This window comes from Plecotus auritus (assembly GCF_963455305.1).
Source record: "Plecotus auritus genome assembly, chromosome: 2".
In the NCBI taxonomy this organism is placed as follows: Eukaryota; Metazoa; Chordata; class Mammalia; order Chiroptera; family Vespertilionidae; genus Plecotus; species Plecotus auritus.
Genome location: NC_137771.1, coordinates 107,565,443 through 107,578,737, shown reverse-complemented (window position 1 = coordinate 107,578,737; position 13,295 = coordinate 107,565,443). Strand labels below are relative to the sequence as shown.

Genomic DNA, 13,295 nt, shown 5'->3' with positions numbered 1-13,295 from the left:
ACTACCTGGTACTGACACAAGAACAGACATATAGATCAATGGAATAGAATAGAGAACCCAGATATCGACCCAAGCCACTATGCTCAATTAACATTTGATAAAGGAGGCAAGAGCATACAATGGAGTCAAGACAATCTCTTCAATAAATGGTGTTTGGAAAATTGGACAGATACATGCAAAAAAATGATACTAGACCACCAATTCACACCATACACAAAAATAAACTCAAAATTGATAAAGGACTTAAACGTAACATGGGAAACCATAAAAATCTTAGAAGATGCTATAGGCAGCAAAATAGCAGACATGTGTCATAGCAATATCTTTACCAATACAGCTCCTAGGTCAATGGAAACTAAGGAGAAAATAAACAAATGGGACTACGTCAAAAAAGCTTCTGCACAGCAAAAGAAACCATCAACAAAACAACAAGAAAGTGCACTACATGGGCAACATATTTGCCAATGTTATCTCTGATAAGGGTTTAATCGCCAAAATTTATAGGAAACTCACATCTTAACAAAAGGAAGTTAAACAATACAATCAAAAAATGGGCCAAGGACCTAAATAGACACTTTTCAAAAGAGGACATACAGAAGGCCAAGAGATATATGAAAACTTGCTCAAAGTCACTAATCATCTGAAAGATGCAAATCAAAACAACAATAAGGTATCATCTCACACCTGTCAGAATGGCTATCAGCAACAAATCAACAAACAAGATGTGCTGGAGAGGATGCAGAGAAAAAGGAACCCTCTTTCACTGCTGGTGGGAATGCAGACTGGTGCAGCCACTGTGGAAAACAGTATGGCGTTTCCTCAAAAAATTAATGGAAGTGCCATTTAACCCAGTGATCCCACTTCTAGGAATGTATGCCAAGATGCTAGAAACACCAATCAGAAAGGATGTATGCACCCTTATGTTCATAGCAGCACAATTCACCATAGCTAAGATTTGGAAACAGCCTAAGTACCCATCAGCAGAGGAGTAGATTAGAAAACTGTGGTACATCTACACAATGGAGTACTACGCTGCTGTAAAAAGGGAGTTCTTACCATTTGCAACAGCATGGATGGAATTGGAGAGCATTATGCTAAGTGAAATAAGCCAGTCAAAGAAGGATAAATATCACATGATCTCACTGATTTGTGGAATATAATGAACAATATAAACTGATGAACAAAATTAGAACCAGAGTCATAGAAGCACTGAACAGACTGTCCAACCTATGAGGGAAGGCAGAAGGTGAGGCGGTAAGAGATCAACAACAGGACTTGTATGCATTCATAAGAGCATAATCAATAAAAACAGACAGTAGGGGGGTGAGGACAGGTGCTGGGGATGGGAACGGCCAGGGAGAGGTCAATGAGGGAGAAAGGAGACTTATGTAATACTTTAAATATTAAGTAAAATTAAAAAAAATTAATAAAAAAATAAAAATAAAATAAAAACATATCCAGTACTCATGAGTAGGTGTTTCTTCTTTTCAAGTAAAAACACAAAACCGACTGAAGGAAATATTCCAGAATACTAATAATGGCTAAGTATGGGTGATAAGACTATTTGTGATGGTAAATATTCTGTATTTTTATAAACTTAAAAAAAAAAAAACACCCCACACTTGTTTTGTACCAAGAACTATGCTGGGACTATAGTACATGCAACAAAGATAAGACATGCCCTTTGAGAGTTTCCAAAAGAGTAAGCAGAAACAGTCTGCAAAGAATCAGGGAATAGACAAGGCTGAACTACAACATTAATGTCATTCAAGTACAAATGTGATATATCCTTCTTCTACATTAACACATGTTCCTGTCCCCGTCAACAGTCAACACTCTGTTGTTGAAAAGTGAAAAGAGAAACCCTGTGAACATTGTAAAATACATCAGAGGAAGAACTCAAAAGTGTCCGGATAAAAGTTTCTATTAAAGTAATAGAATAAAAAGACATCAGAAAATTAAGAAATTACATTTGAAAGAAAATCCTAGAAAATATATAGCACTTAATTTTCTATGTGATATAAATTCTTCAAGACCTATGTAGCTACTCGTTAACTAGTTCCAAAAGACAATGGATTTGCTGATTGTAATTTTCTTTGAATGCTCATCAATGGATACTGTGAGAACAGAACTCCCTCATCCCAATGCTCAGCTTACCAAAGAAGGATGCCATCTGCAAGTGATTTGAAAAGACTTCCATCACTGGGATTCATGGGTATGAGATGCTTACAGTCAGGGTCATCCTCCAGGGCCTTGTTTATCCAGTTAACAAATGCCACTTTTTCTTCCTCTGAAAACAGAAAATTTTAGTAGCAAAGCTCATTTCACAAAATTCATTGCACTATTAAAACATTTCTGTTCAAAGATTATAAATGCCAATTATTAAAACTCTACTAAAACACTAAAAGCTTTAAGAAAAGGAGAAGGGGGAATTCATTCCAGTTTTTCATCTGATATATTAGGGAGGAGTAAGGTATATATCTTAAATGAGCTCAATAAACATTCAGTTTTATTCTGTAATATTTCCAAATATATATTGCTTCAAAGAGTATATGGATCAGAAGCCAACCATCAAAGGTCAGATACTCACACACATGCACACACACCAGGGGAAAAGTACAAGAATCAAATATCCACATCAATATAGTCCACCTGCCATCATCCCTGAAAAATTTAGAGTTGTTCTTTGGGGCTTACAACAGAAATACTGAATTTAATCAAGAATTATTCAAATGAATAAAATAGGTCAATTTTATGAAATTTCTGAAAGAAAACTGATAAAATCTAGATACCAATACTACTTCCAGCCACTTTCATTGTCATCTACTTAACACATGTCTTCTAGCATGAATAACTTGATCTTTAAACAGAATGTTGTGTTAATGCAGTGGGAAAAACAGGAAGGAACTTAAAGGAAAAGTGTTCTGTTGCTTTATTGTTATTATGTAAATATAAAAATCATTAAAAGGAAATAATTCCCATTTCCATCACTGGATAACATATAGTAAGGTGAACTTCCCCATTTTTGCCCTAGTTCCTAGAATTAGGCAGTTTTCCTAATTTTGGCAGGTAACCCCCAAATTTAATCCAACACACACACACACACACACACACACACACACACACACACGAACACACACACACACACACACACACACACACACACGAACACACACACACACACACACACACACACACACACACACACACACGGGAGTGGGTGGCACGGGCAGAGAGAAAAAAGACCCAAACAATTACTAATATTTCTCTTTTGCACATATCATAATCTGCCTTCTTATCTCCTTACCTCACCATACCTCCTCAGGGACTTAGAGTCTAGGGCAGGCATCCTCAAACTACAGCCCGCGGGCAGGACATTTATCCAGCATGCCGGGTGCCACTACCTGTCCTACTTAGCAGCCAACTCATCCCAGGCCCGCAGTGCGCATAGGAATTTGTTCATAGTTTTGTTTTTTTTTTTAATAAATCTTTATTCAGATTATTACAATTATTTCTCCTTTTCCCCCCCATAGCTCCCCTCCACCCATTTCCCACCCCACCTTCTGCCCTTACCTCCCCCCCACTGTCCTCATCCATAGGTGTATGATTTTTGTCCAGTCTCTTCATGAACCCCCCATACCTCTTTCCCCCTGAGAATTATCAGTCCACTCCCTTTCTATGCCCCTGATTCTATTATATTCACCAGATTATTCTGTCCCTCAGGTTTTTAATTCACTTGATTTTTAGGTTCACTTGTTGATAGATATGTATTTGTTGTTCATAATTTTTATCTTTACTTTTTTCTTCTTCCTCTTCTTTAAGAATACCTTTCAGCATTTCATATAATACTGGTTTGGTGGTGATGAACTCCTTTAGCTTTTTCTTGTCTGTGAAACTCTTTATCTGCCCTTCAATTCTGAATGATAGCTTTGCTGGGTAGAGTAATCTTGGTTGTAGGTTCTTGCTATTCATCACATTGAAAATTTCTTGCCACTCCCGTCTGGCCTGCATAGTTTCTGTTGAAAAGTCAGCTGACAGTCGTATGGGTGCTCCCTTGTAGGTAACTAACTGTTTTTCTCTTGCTGCTTTTAATATTCTCTCTTTGTCTTTTGCTCTTGGCATTTTAATTATGATGTGTCTTGGTGTGGTCCTCTTTGGATTCCTTTTGTTTGGGGTTCTGTGGGCTTCCTGGACTTGTAAGTCTATTTCTTTCACCAGGTGGGGGAAGTTTTCGGTCATTATTTCTTCAAATAGGTTTTCAGTATCTTGCTCTCTCTCTTCTTCTGGCACCCCCATAATTCTGATGTTGGTACGCTTGAAGTTGTCCCAGAGTCTTCTTACACTATCTTCAACTTTTTGGATTTTTTTTTTTTGCTTTTTGCTTTTTCGGTTGAGTGTTTTTTGCTTCTTTGTAATTCAATTCTTTGACTTGATTTTTGTGTTCCTCTTGTCTGTTTTTGGGTCTCTGTATAATATTTTTTATTTCAGTCAGTGTATGTTTAATTTCTAGTTGGTCCTTTTTCATATCTTCGAGGGTCTCGTTATATTTATCGGCCTTTTCTAGGATATTCTTAAAAAGCCTTATAACCGTGGTTTTGAATTCTATATCCAGTCGTTTGTTTTCCTCCATTTCTTTCGTTTGTGATCTGATTCTTTGAGGCCGCATTTTCACTGCTTCCCTGAGTTGGTAAGGTAGATTTGTGTTCTAGGTTTCCAATATGGCCCAGTGGGTCTGCCTCCCCAGTTAACCTTAGGTGGACACTCTTGGTGCACCCCTTTGTGGACTGTGTGTACAGCCTTGTTGTAATTAAGTCTTTATTGTTGTTGGTATCACTGGGAAGAATTGACCTCCAGGCCAGTTGGCTGTAAGGATCAGCTGTGTCTATGCTGGGAGAAGTTCAGTGCTGGAGACAGCCTTATAGGATTAGACTTGCCAAATTGCAATAGCCTCTGTGCTCAGCTTGGATGGGGTGGAGTCTCAGTCTTGGCTTCCCGTCAGCCTTGCCCTTGCGCACTTCAGACCTCTGCCTTCCTGGCTCCCGAGTCTCCGCCCGAGAGTCCAGACTCCCCCCACAAGAGCGTGGGTCCCCAGGGGCTCGCCTGGAACTGGGGTTCACTGCAGTCAGAACTGGGGCTCAGTGCATTCAGGAGCCTCTGACTCCCTTCCACTAGGGAAAGCCTGTGGCAACCTCTGCAGCCTTTGTGCGCACTGGCGCGTGTGCGCTTTCAGTCCTCCGCCTTCCCCAGCTCCCGAGTCTCCGCCCGAGAGTCCAGACTCCCCCCATAAGAGCGTGGGTCCCCAGGGGCTCGCCCGGAACTGGGGTTCAGTGCAGTCAGAACTGGGGTTCAGTGCGGTCGGAGGCTTCCTTCCCCCTTCCGCCAGAGAAAGTCAGCCAGGCTCTCAGCCGCCCTTCCTCTCTGCGCGCACAAAGACCCTTTGCCGTACCTCCAATTCTATGTGAGCTTTTCTATTTCCTTCTAGTTGTAGAATTTTCACTCAGCCAGCTTTCCTGTGGTTCTGGATGGTGTCCGTTCTGTCTTTTAGTTGTAGTTTTGAAATTGTTGTGCAAGGCAGCAGTTTAGGTGTTTACCTATGCCGCCATCTTGGTTTCTCCTCCTCATAGTTTTTTTTTAAAACTATAGTTTGGCCTTCCAATGGTCTGAGGACAGTGAACTGGCCCCCTGTTTAAAAAGTTTGAGGACCCCTGGTCTAGGGCATAGGTGAGGAACAGCCAGCCCACGGGCCATATAAGGCCCACAAAATTATTTGGTCTGGCCCTGCCATGGCATTAGGGGTGAGTTAAATATTTGACCAAATATAGCAGGCTAATTTTTAAACTGATAATTTTGTATGGCCCACAAGTGCTGCTATAAATACCCAAATGGCCCGTGGCAGAAAAAAGGTTCCCTATTCCTAGGTATTTAAAGATCACTAAGATATTATCTATAGTAATAATAGCCTAGAGCCGTCATGACCTAAACTACCAGATGGATGACCCGTCACCAGGAAGTGCATGAAGCACCTCTCGGTCCCTCCCCTGCAGCCCACAGGCTCCTATCACAGCAAGGCTGGTGGCAGGTGAGGGGGTGGGCAGGGTGCTGTGGGCACAGCAGGTCATTAGCCTTCGGCCCAGAATTAGGCAGTTTTTCTAATTTTGGCGGATCTGGATCAGGCCCAGAGAGAGGCCCGGAGAGAGAGGCAGGGCCTGATACACAGCCTCTGCGGCTGCTGGTGAGGCCTGGAGAGAGAGTGAGATAGGGCCTGATCAGCAGCTGCCATGGCTGCAGGTGAGGCATGGAGAGAGAGAGGGTCAGGGCCTGATCAGCGGCTGCTGTGGAGGCTGCAGATCAGGCCCAGAGATAGGCCTGGAGAGAAAGGCAACTGTCAGCGGGGCCATTCTGGATTTCCCAGAAGAGCCAATGGCTGCCTAGGAGGTGGAGCTTTTGATGCTGACTGGCATAGAAAGTGACCAATCAGAACCTAATCTGGGTGAATTGTGAAGGCAGAACCTAAGGTGGGGGCTGAGGAGGGGTTTTAAGGGCAACAGCTGTTTGGTGTAAGGCAGTGGTCGGCAAACTCATTAGTCAACAGAGCCAAATATCAACAGTACAACAACTGAAATTTCTTTTGAGAGCCAAATTTTTTAAACTTAAACTATATAGGTAGGTACATTGTTATTAACTTAATTAGGGTACTCCTAAGCTGGAGTGGAAAAGCCACACTCAAGGAGCCAAAGAGCCACATGTGGCTCGCGAGCCACAGTTTGCCAACCACTGGTGTAAGGTGTAAGAAAGCGGTTCAATATTTTAATGACCGGTTTGGTAGTATAGTGCATATGGCTGGCTATCAGTCCAGATATAGGGATTATGTACTTTTGTCTTCAAAAAGCATCTCCTCCTGCTGAAAAAGGCTCCCCCCCATTTAAGCAATTCTATCCTATATAATCTATCTATACTAATAAAAGGGTAATATGCTAATTAGACCAGGTTGACTGGCCATCTTCCGGACGTCTGACTTCCTTCCGGACAAAGCCATGGTGGTGAGGGTCAAGACAGAGGCAGTTAGGGGCAATCAGGCCGGCAAGAAAGGGCAGTTGGAGATGAGATCAGGCCAGCAGGGGAGGGCAGTTAGGGACAATCGGGCTGGCAGGGGAGAGCAGTTAGGGGCAATCAGGCCAGCAGAGGAGAGAAGTTGGGGTCAATCAGGCCAGCAGGGGAGCAGTTATGGGTGATCAGGTAGGCAGTCAGAAGTGGTTAGGGTCAATCAGGCAGGCAGGCAGGCAGGCAGAGGCAGTTAGGGGTGATCATGCAGGCAGTCAGAGAGGTTAGGTGTGATCAGGCAGGCAGGCAGAGGGGTTAGGGGCAATCAGGCAGGCAGACAGAGTGGTTAGGGGTGATCAGGCAGGCAGGCAGGTGAGTGGTTAGGAGCCAGCGGTCCCAGATTGCAAGAGGGATGTCCAACTGCCGGTTTAGGCCCAATCCCTGTAGCAGTTGGACATCCCCCAAGGGGTCCCCAGTTGGAGAAGGTGCAGGCTGGGCTGAGGGAACCTTCTCCAATTGGGGACCCCTTGGGGGATGTCCAACTGCCACAGGGATCGGGCCTAAACCAGCAGTTGAATTTCATGCACCGGGCCTCTAGACTATAATAATAAAAGCATAATATGCTAATTAGACCGGATAGCCTTCTGGATGACCTTCCAGACGAAGCCGGGGCTGCAAGGGAAGCCTGGGTCCCAGTGTCTGCAGGCGGCTGGAGGGAAGCCCGGGTCCCAGGTGCTGGAGGGAAGCCAGTGCCGGCAGCCTCAGGAAAGAAGGCCTACACTTGCACAAATTTTGTGCATCAGGCCTCTAGTAGATAATGATAAGATAAAACAGATATATAAGGAAATGTATCATAAGGGAAATAAACACATCACAAGAGAGATATAAGCAATGTTTGAAGAATTTTAAAAAAGAAATGATCACTTCTGGTTGAGATGAATCAAGTAAATGTTTTATGAAGAAGGTACTATTTCAAAGACAGATTTTTAATATGTGAAGATAGGCAGGGAAAGGGAGGATGTTCCAGATATAGGAACCAGAAATGAGATACCATTTCATACCACAACAATGGCTATAATAAAGAAAATGGACAAGTGTTGGAAAAAAGTGAAGACACTGGAACTCCCATACACTGCTTATGGGAATGTAAAATGCTGCAGATACTTTGGAAAACAGTTTGGCAGGAATTTTTTTTTTTTGTAATGCTAAACACAGAGTTACCACATGACCTGGCAATTCTACCCCCAGGTATATATCTAAGAGAATTCAAACACATGTCTACAGAAAAGTGAAGACACAAATGTTCATACAGCATCATCATAAAAGCCAAAAAGTAGAAACAACCCAAATGTCTGTCAACTAATGAATGGATAAACAACATTCTCCACAGAATAGCAACAAAAAGGAATAAAGTACAATATATGCTACAACAATAGGAATGAAGTACAACATGAACGATCTTTGCAAATATTATGCCAATGAAGAAGCCTGTCGAGTGAAAGGACACTACTGTATGATTCCATTTATATGAAATTTCCAGAACAGGCAAGTCTATAGAAATAGAAAGTTGATTCATGGCTGCCAGAGGCTGGGCGAGGAGAAATGGGGAGTGACTGCTAAAGGGCATGGAATTTCTCTTTTGGATAATTAAAGGATTATAGATTAGACAGTGAAGATCACTGAACAATTCTGAATATACTAAAATCTACTGAACTGTATATTTCAAAAGGGCAAATTTCATGCTATCTCAATTATATCTCAATACAGCTGTTCTTTTTTTTTAAGCCATTAAATAATCTATATCTTGTTCTAGATCAGGGGTGGGCAAACTTTTTGACTCGAGGGCCACAATGGGTTCTTAAACTGGACTGGAGGGCTGGAACAAAAGCATGGATGGAGTGTTTGTGTGAACTAATATAAATTCAAAGTAAACATCATTACATAAACGGGTACGGTCTTTTTTTTTATTTCAATAGTTTTATTCATTTCAAACATTTTAACAAGAAGAATGTAAACACTAATTATTATAATTTGAAACTTCAAAAAATGGAGGAATCATAGCACAATAACATACCTTATATTGAAGATGGCAAAGGCAAAATAAAATTGCCTAACAAAGGAAAGGTACAAAAGCCTTTCAAATTAAACTTAAATATAATAAAATAATTTAAAACTAAAACAAATAGAAAAGAACAAAATGTATAAACAGTAAATTAAACATTTTCTTTAGTCCAACTTCCAAATTATGCCCGGGACGTAGATGTAGATGGCAATGTAGACTGGGTTGAAAGGTTTTTGGTCTTTAAAACATCAACTTCAGTGGGAACAGTGTCGTTGGTCTCCTTTTTAGCTAATGCTCTGATACTATGCTCTCCAGGGGCGTGTCTCCCTACATCACCACGATAACGTGTCTACGCATTCCCAGGGTGATGTCGGGGGACGTGTCCGCGGGCATTACAAGGAGCCTCTGGAAGATTGAAAGGTTGTTCCTTCTACTGAATGGGAGGATATAAATCCGCCCACTCAGAAGAAGGAGCTGCACCGTGTTTCCCGACGTTGCCATGTTAACACTGCTGCTGGTGAAGGAGCGGAGGGGAGAGCAAGAGAACCCTCCGCTCTTTCAGCTCCGCGGGCGGGATAGAACAGCCGAACGGGCCAGATCCGGCCCGTGGGCCGTAGTGCCCACGGCTGTTCTAGATAATGGTTACATGGGTGTATTCATATGTAAAAAATTTCAAACCATACGCTTAAGTCAAGAACTCTTTGTTCTTTACTATGTGTATCTTATACCTTAATAAACAACTAAAAAAAGGTACAGTGATAAAAATCAGAAAAGTGGTTACCTCTAGGGAAGACTAGACATGAGGAAACTCATGCTACAACAATAGGAATGAAGTACAACATGAATGATCTCAGGAGATAAAAGTGTTCTATCTTTATCTGGCAGGCAGCTACATGGATTTTGCTACAGGATATATAGATACACATGTAAAAATTCATTTAAAGATTATAGCACTTTTCTAAATGTACATATTACCTCAATTAAAAGGTTTTTTTAAAATGGAAGAAGCCTTTTCCTTAGAATGGACAGGCAGAAACAGCGTAAAAAAGCACATACCTTTTAAAAAATGGAGGTAACGATTATAGATCACTGCCTTCACCACTACACTACCCCCCTGGGAAAAGATTAGGAAAAAAATGCAACAGGTGGGAGAAGTGCAAGTATATTATCAGAGGAAAATCCAATTAGAAAGGAAGAGAACCAAGAGGATACTTAACAGATTTAGCTCTCAAAGGAAGAAAGGGAAAGCAGTTACAGTGAATTTTTGTAAAAAATTTTAAAAGCATGTTCTAATTATGTCATGTTAATATGAACAAAAGAAACTTTGCTTAAGGTTCTTAAATGTCTTGACCCTGAGAGGTAAGCTTAACATGGGGCAAGGCCTCTCATCTTAGGAGTTACTGCCATTCTCGATTTTTCACTGGGCCACAGCCCAGTGATTCTATCAGATCAAACAATCAGGTACTGGGCTCTCCAGTCACTGGCTGCTTGATAAAAGATGAATCAGGAATATCAGATCCCGGATAATGGAAAGAGAAAGTCCTTGCAGTTGAATTGCACCTTGCAGTTGAAAGTCCTTGCACCTCTTCACATGTTCCTAGATCAGGTCTAAAGGAAAACTCACATCACCAGTCAAGATGAAAAAGCCATTCAAAGTGTATGATTAAACACAATCAGTGCTGAAAATAAATGATACTTTTACTGTTTCTAATCTCTTTGTTGTGCACTGCGCCTGACACATAGTAAGAACTTACTGATTTCTATGATTTTGGGATTTTTCATTCTGACATCTCTGAAATTAAGAGGCATTTCAAATTTGATGGCATGTTATAATTTATTCTGATTTTCCCTCAATGATACATAAAACAATGGTGTGAATTATAATAAACTAGAGGCCTGGTGCACGAAATTCATACACGGGGGATTGGGGGAATCCCTCAGCCCAGCCTGCACCCTCTCACAATCTGGGACCGCTGGCTCCTAACTGCTCACCTGCCTGATCGCCCATAACTACCTCTGCCTGCTGGCCTGATTGCCTCTAACTGCCCTCCCCTGTGGGCCTGATCGCTTCTAACCACCCTCACCTACCAGCCTGATCACCCCTAACCACCCTCCCCTGCTGGCCTGATCGCCCCTAACTGCCTCTGCCTTGGCCCCCGCCACTGTGGCTTTGTCCAGAAGGAGGACCAGATGACCAGAAGATGTCCAGTCAACCCAGTCTAATTAGCATATTACCCTTTTATTAGTATAAATGGCATTTTAGATTTGATGAATATGAGACTTGTTGAATGGAGTGGGAAATTACCTGAATAGGAATGCTGTGTGCCCTCACTGGAAATGGATGAAGTTCCTCCAATAGCAGTAATCCCTTCCCTCTTGTTAATTATTTTTCGGAATGTTTTGCTGATGTCTTTGCTTTTTAACTCTTGCATTAGCTGGAATGGGATAAAAGTAAAATGAGCCTTCATCACATAATCATAGAAAACCTTGCAACATGAAGGAAAATTATTTAGCCTTCTTTATTTGGAATGACATCAAAATAAATACTAACAGATAACTCACAGGTCATTTTACCAATAACATAAAATGGACAAATGTTTGCATCCCAACCACTAGAAAAAAATTTTGTTATAATAAAGTTTAAATTGAACACATTGAAATTATTCTTCTAGATTTGCCATGAAACTAAAGAATAACTACATGCTAGAGTTATGTTTCCTTCTTTTTTTTTTTTTTAATCCTCACCCCAGGACATGCTTAGAGAGAGGAAGGGAGAGAGAGAGGGACGGGGGGGGGGAAAAAAGAGAGATGGAGGGAGAGGGATGGAGAGAGAGAAAAACATCAGTCAGAGTTTTTGGATGCGGTCCAACTGGGGGCAAACCTGAAACCCAGGCATGTGCCCTGACTAGGAATGGAAATGTCAACCTTTTGGTGCATAGAAAGACACCAAACCAACTGAACCACACCGGCTGGGCTACATGATAGAGTTTAAAATGCCTTAATGAAGGTTTTGTCTTGTCTGGACATCTCCAATGTACGTATATGTGTCAGTGTAAGTTAGCTCTTGTAGGAAATAACATAAGCTTAGAGAAACAAACTCCCAACCACCCTCTCACTGGATTTTCTAGAGGTCAGACTGAATTCAACCAGTTCTTCAAGTAGCACCAGAATGAGTTTTTAAAAATGCAGACCTGATCATGTCACCTCCCACTCTATTCTTCCCATATCACTGGCTTAATATTGCACTTTGGCTAAAAACAAACACCCTGCAGGACTCTGCAGGACCTGACCCTGACTTACTTCTCTAGCGAATTCCTTTTCCCTTAACCACCTCAGCTCCAGCCACTCAGCTCCTTTTCCCCAGGTGAGGAATAATTAGCATATTACCATCCCTAAAGAGACAGAGCCTCCGCACAGGATGTCACCTCTTCCTGCCTCACACATTATTCATTCCCCCCTCAGTCCCTTTTATCTGTTTAGCATTTTTCTTCTGATCTCTGCTTAGTCTTTATAGCTTCTGGGACACCTTCCCTGAGTCCCTTGGTTCTCCAGCCTCCACACCAAATTCAATTCCTTCTACTATAAACTCTCAAGGAGACCTGTACTGCTGTCATTGCAATTGTCACAGTTTTCTTCTATCCATTTTTGTGATTCTGTCTTCCCCACCACACATAAACTCCACAAAAGCAGGGACCACATCTCATTGTTCAGCACATTATTCGCAGTGTCTAGCAGAGCTCCTGGCAAGAAAGGGGCTTGAATATTTGCTTAACCAATAAAAAATGCAAAAGCAGATAATTTACATTTCATTGGTATTTACTTAATTGTATTAACAGTTACATTTTTCATATGAAAAATGTAGTCATGGTGGTAATGATAGGAAGAAGCAACAGCCCTTGCTCAACTGCCAATTGGTTGAGTCATATGTTATTTTCCATCTTGTTTAGTTCCTTGAGCCTTGAGGTAGTTTAACAATGAAACAATGCTCTCAGAGCTAGCATCAACATTTAACTGGCCCTATTGAAACTGAAGTGTAACTGATCAAAAGGAAACAACCAGTTTCTAAAAGATATAGCTTCCATGCCTTAGCTATTTCAGCTAAAAAAAATATTCCATTTCTCAAGGCCAAATAATAACATTAAATATTCTGCACACAGAGACAGTCATTGAGCAATGAATGCAACTATAGTTT

The 13,295-nt window shown here is 41.5% G+C and overlaps 1 protein-coding gene across 4 annotated transcripts in view; it reads right to left on the bottom strand.

Annotated features, from left to right (window-relative positions):
* The window catches only part of PLS1 (plastin 1), a 217,858-nt gene that overhangs the window by 104,440 nt on the left and 100,123 nt on the right, over positions 1–13,295 (bottom strand). For all 4 annotated transcript variants that reach the window (XM_080657190.1, XM_080657189.1, XM_080657187.1 and 1 more), the window contains 2 exons: positions 11,409–11,538; positions 2,158–2,290 (listed from right to left, as the gene is read on the bottom strand). In XM_080657190.1, the coding sequence (XP_080513316.1) occupies positions 2,158–2,290; positions 11,409–11,538 (263 nt within the window). The remainder of the gene's footprint in view (positions 1–2,157; positions 2,291–11,408; positions 11,539–13,295) is intronic.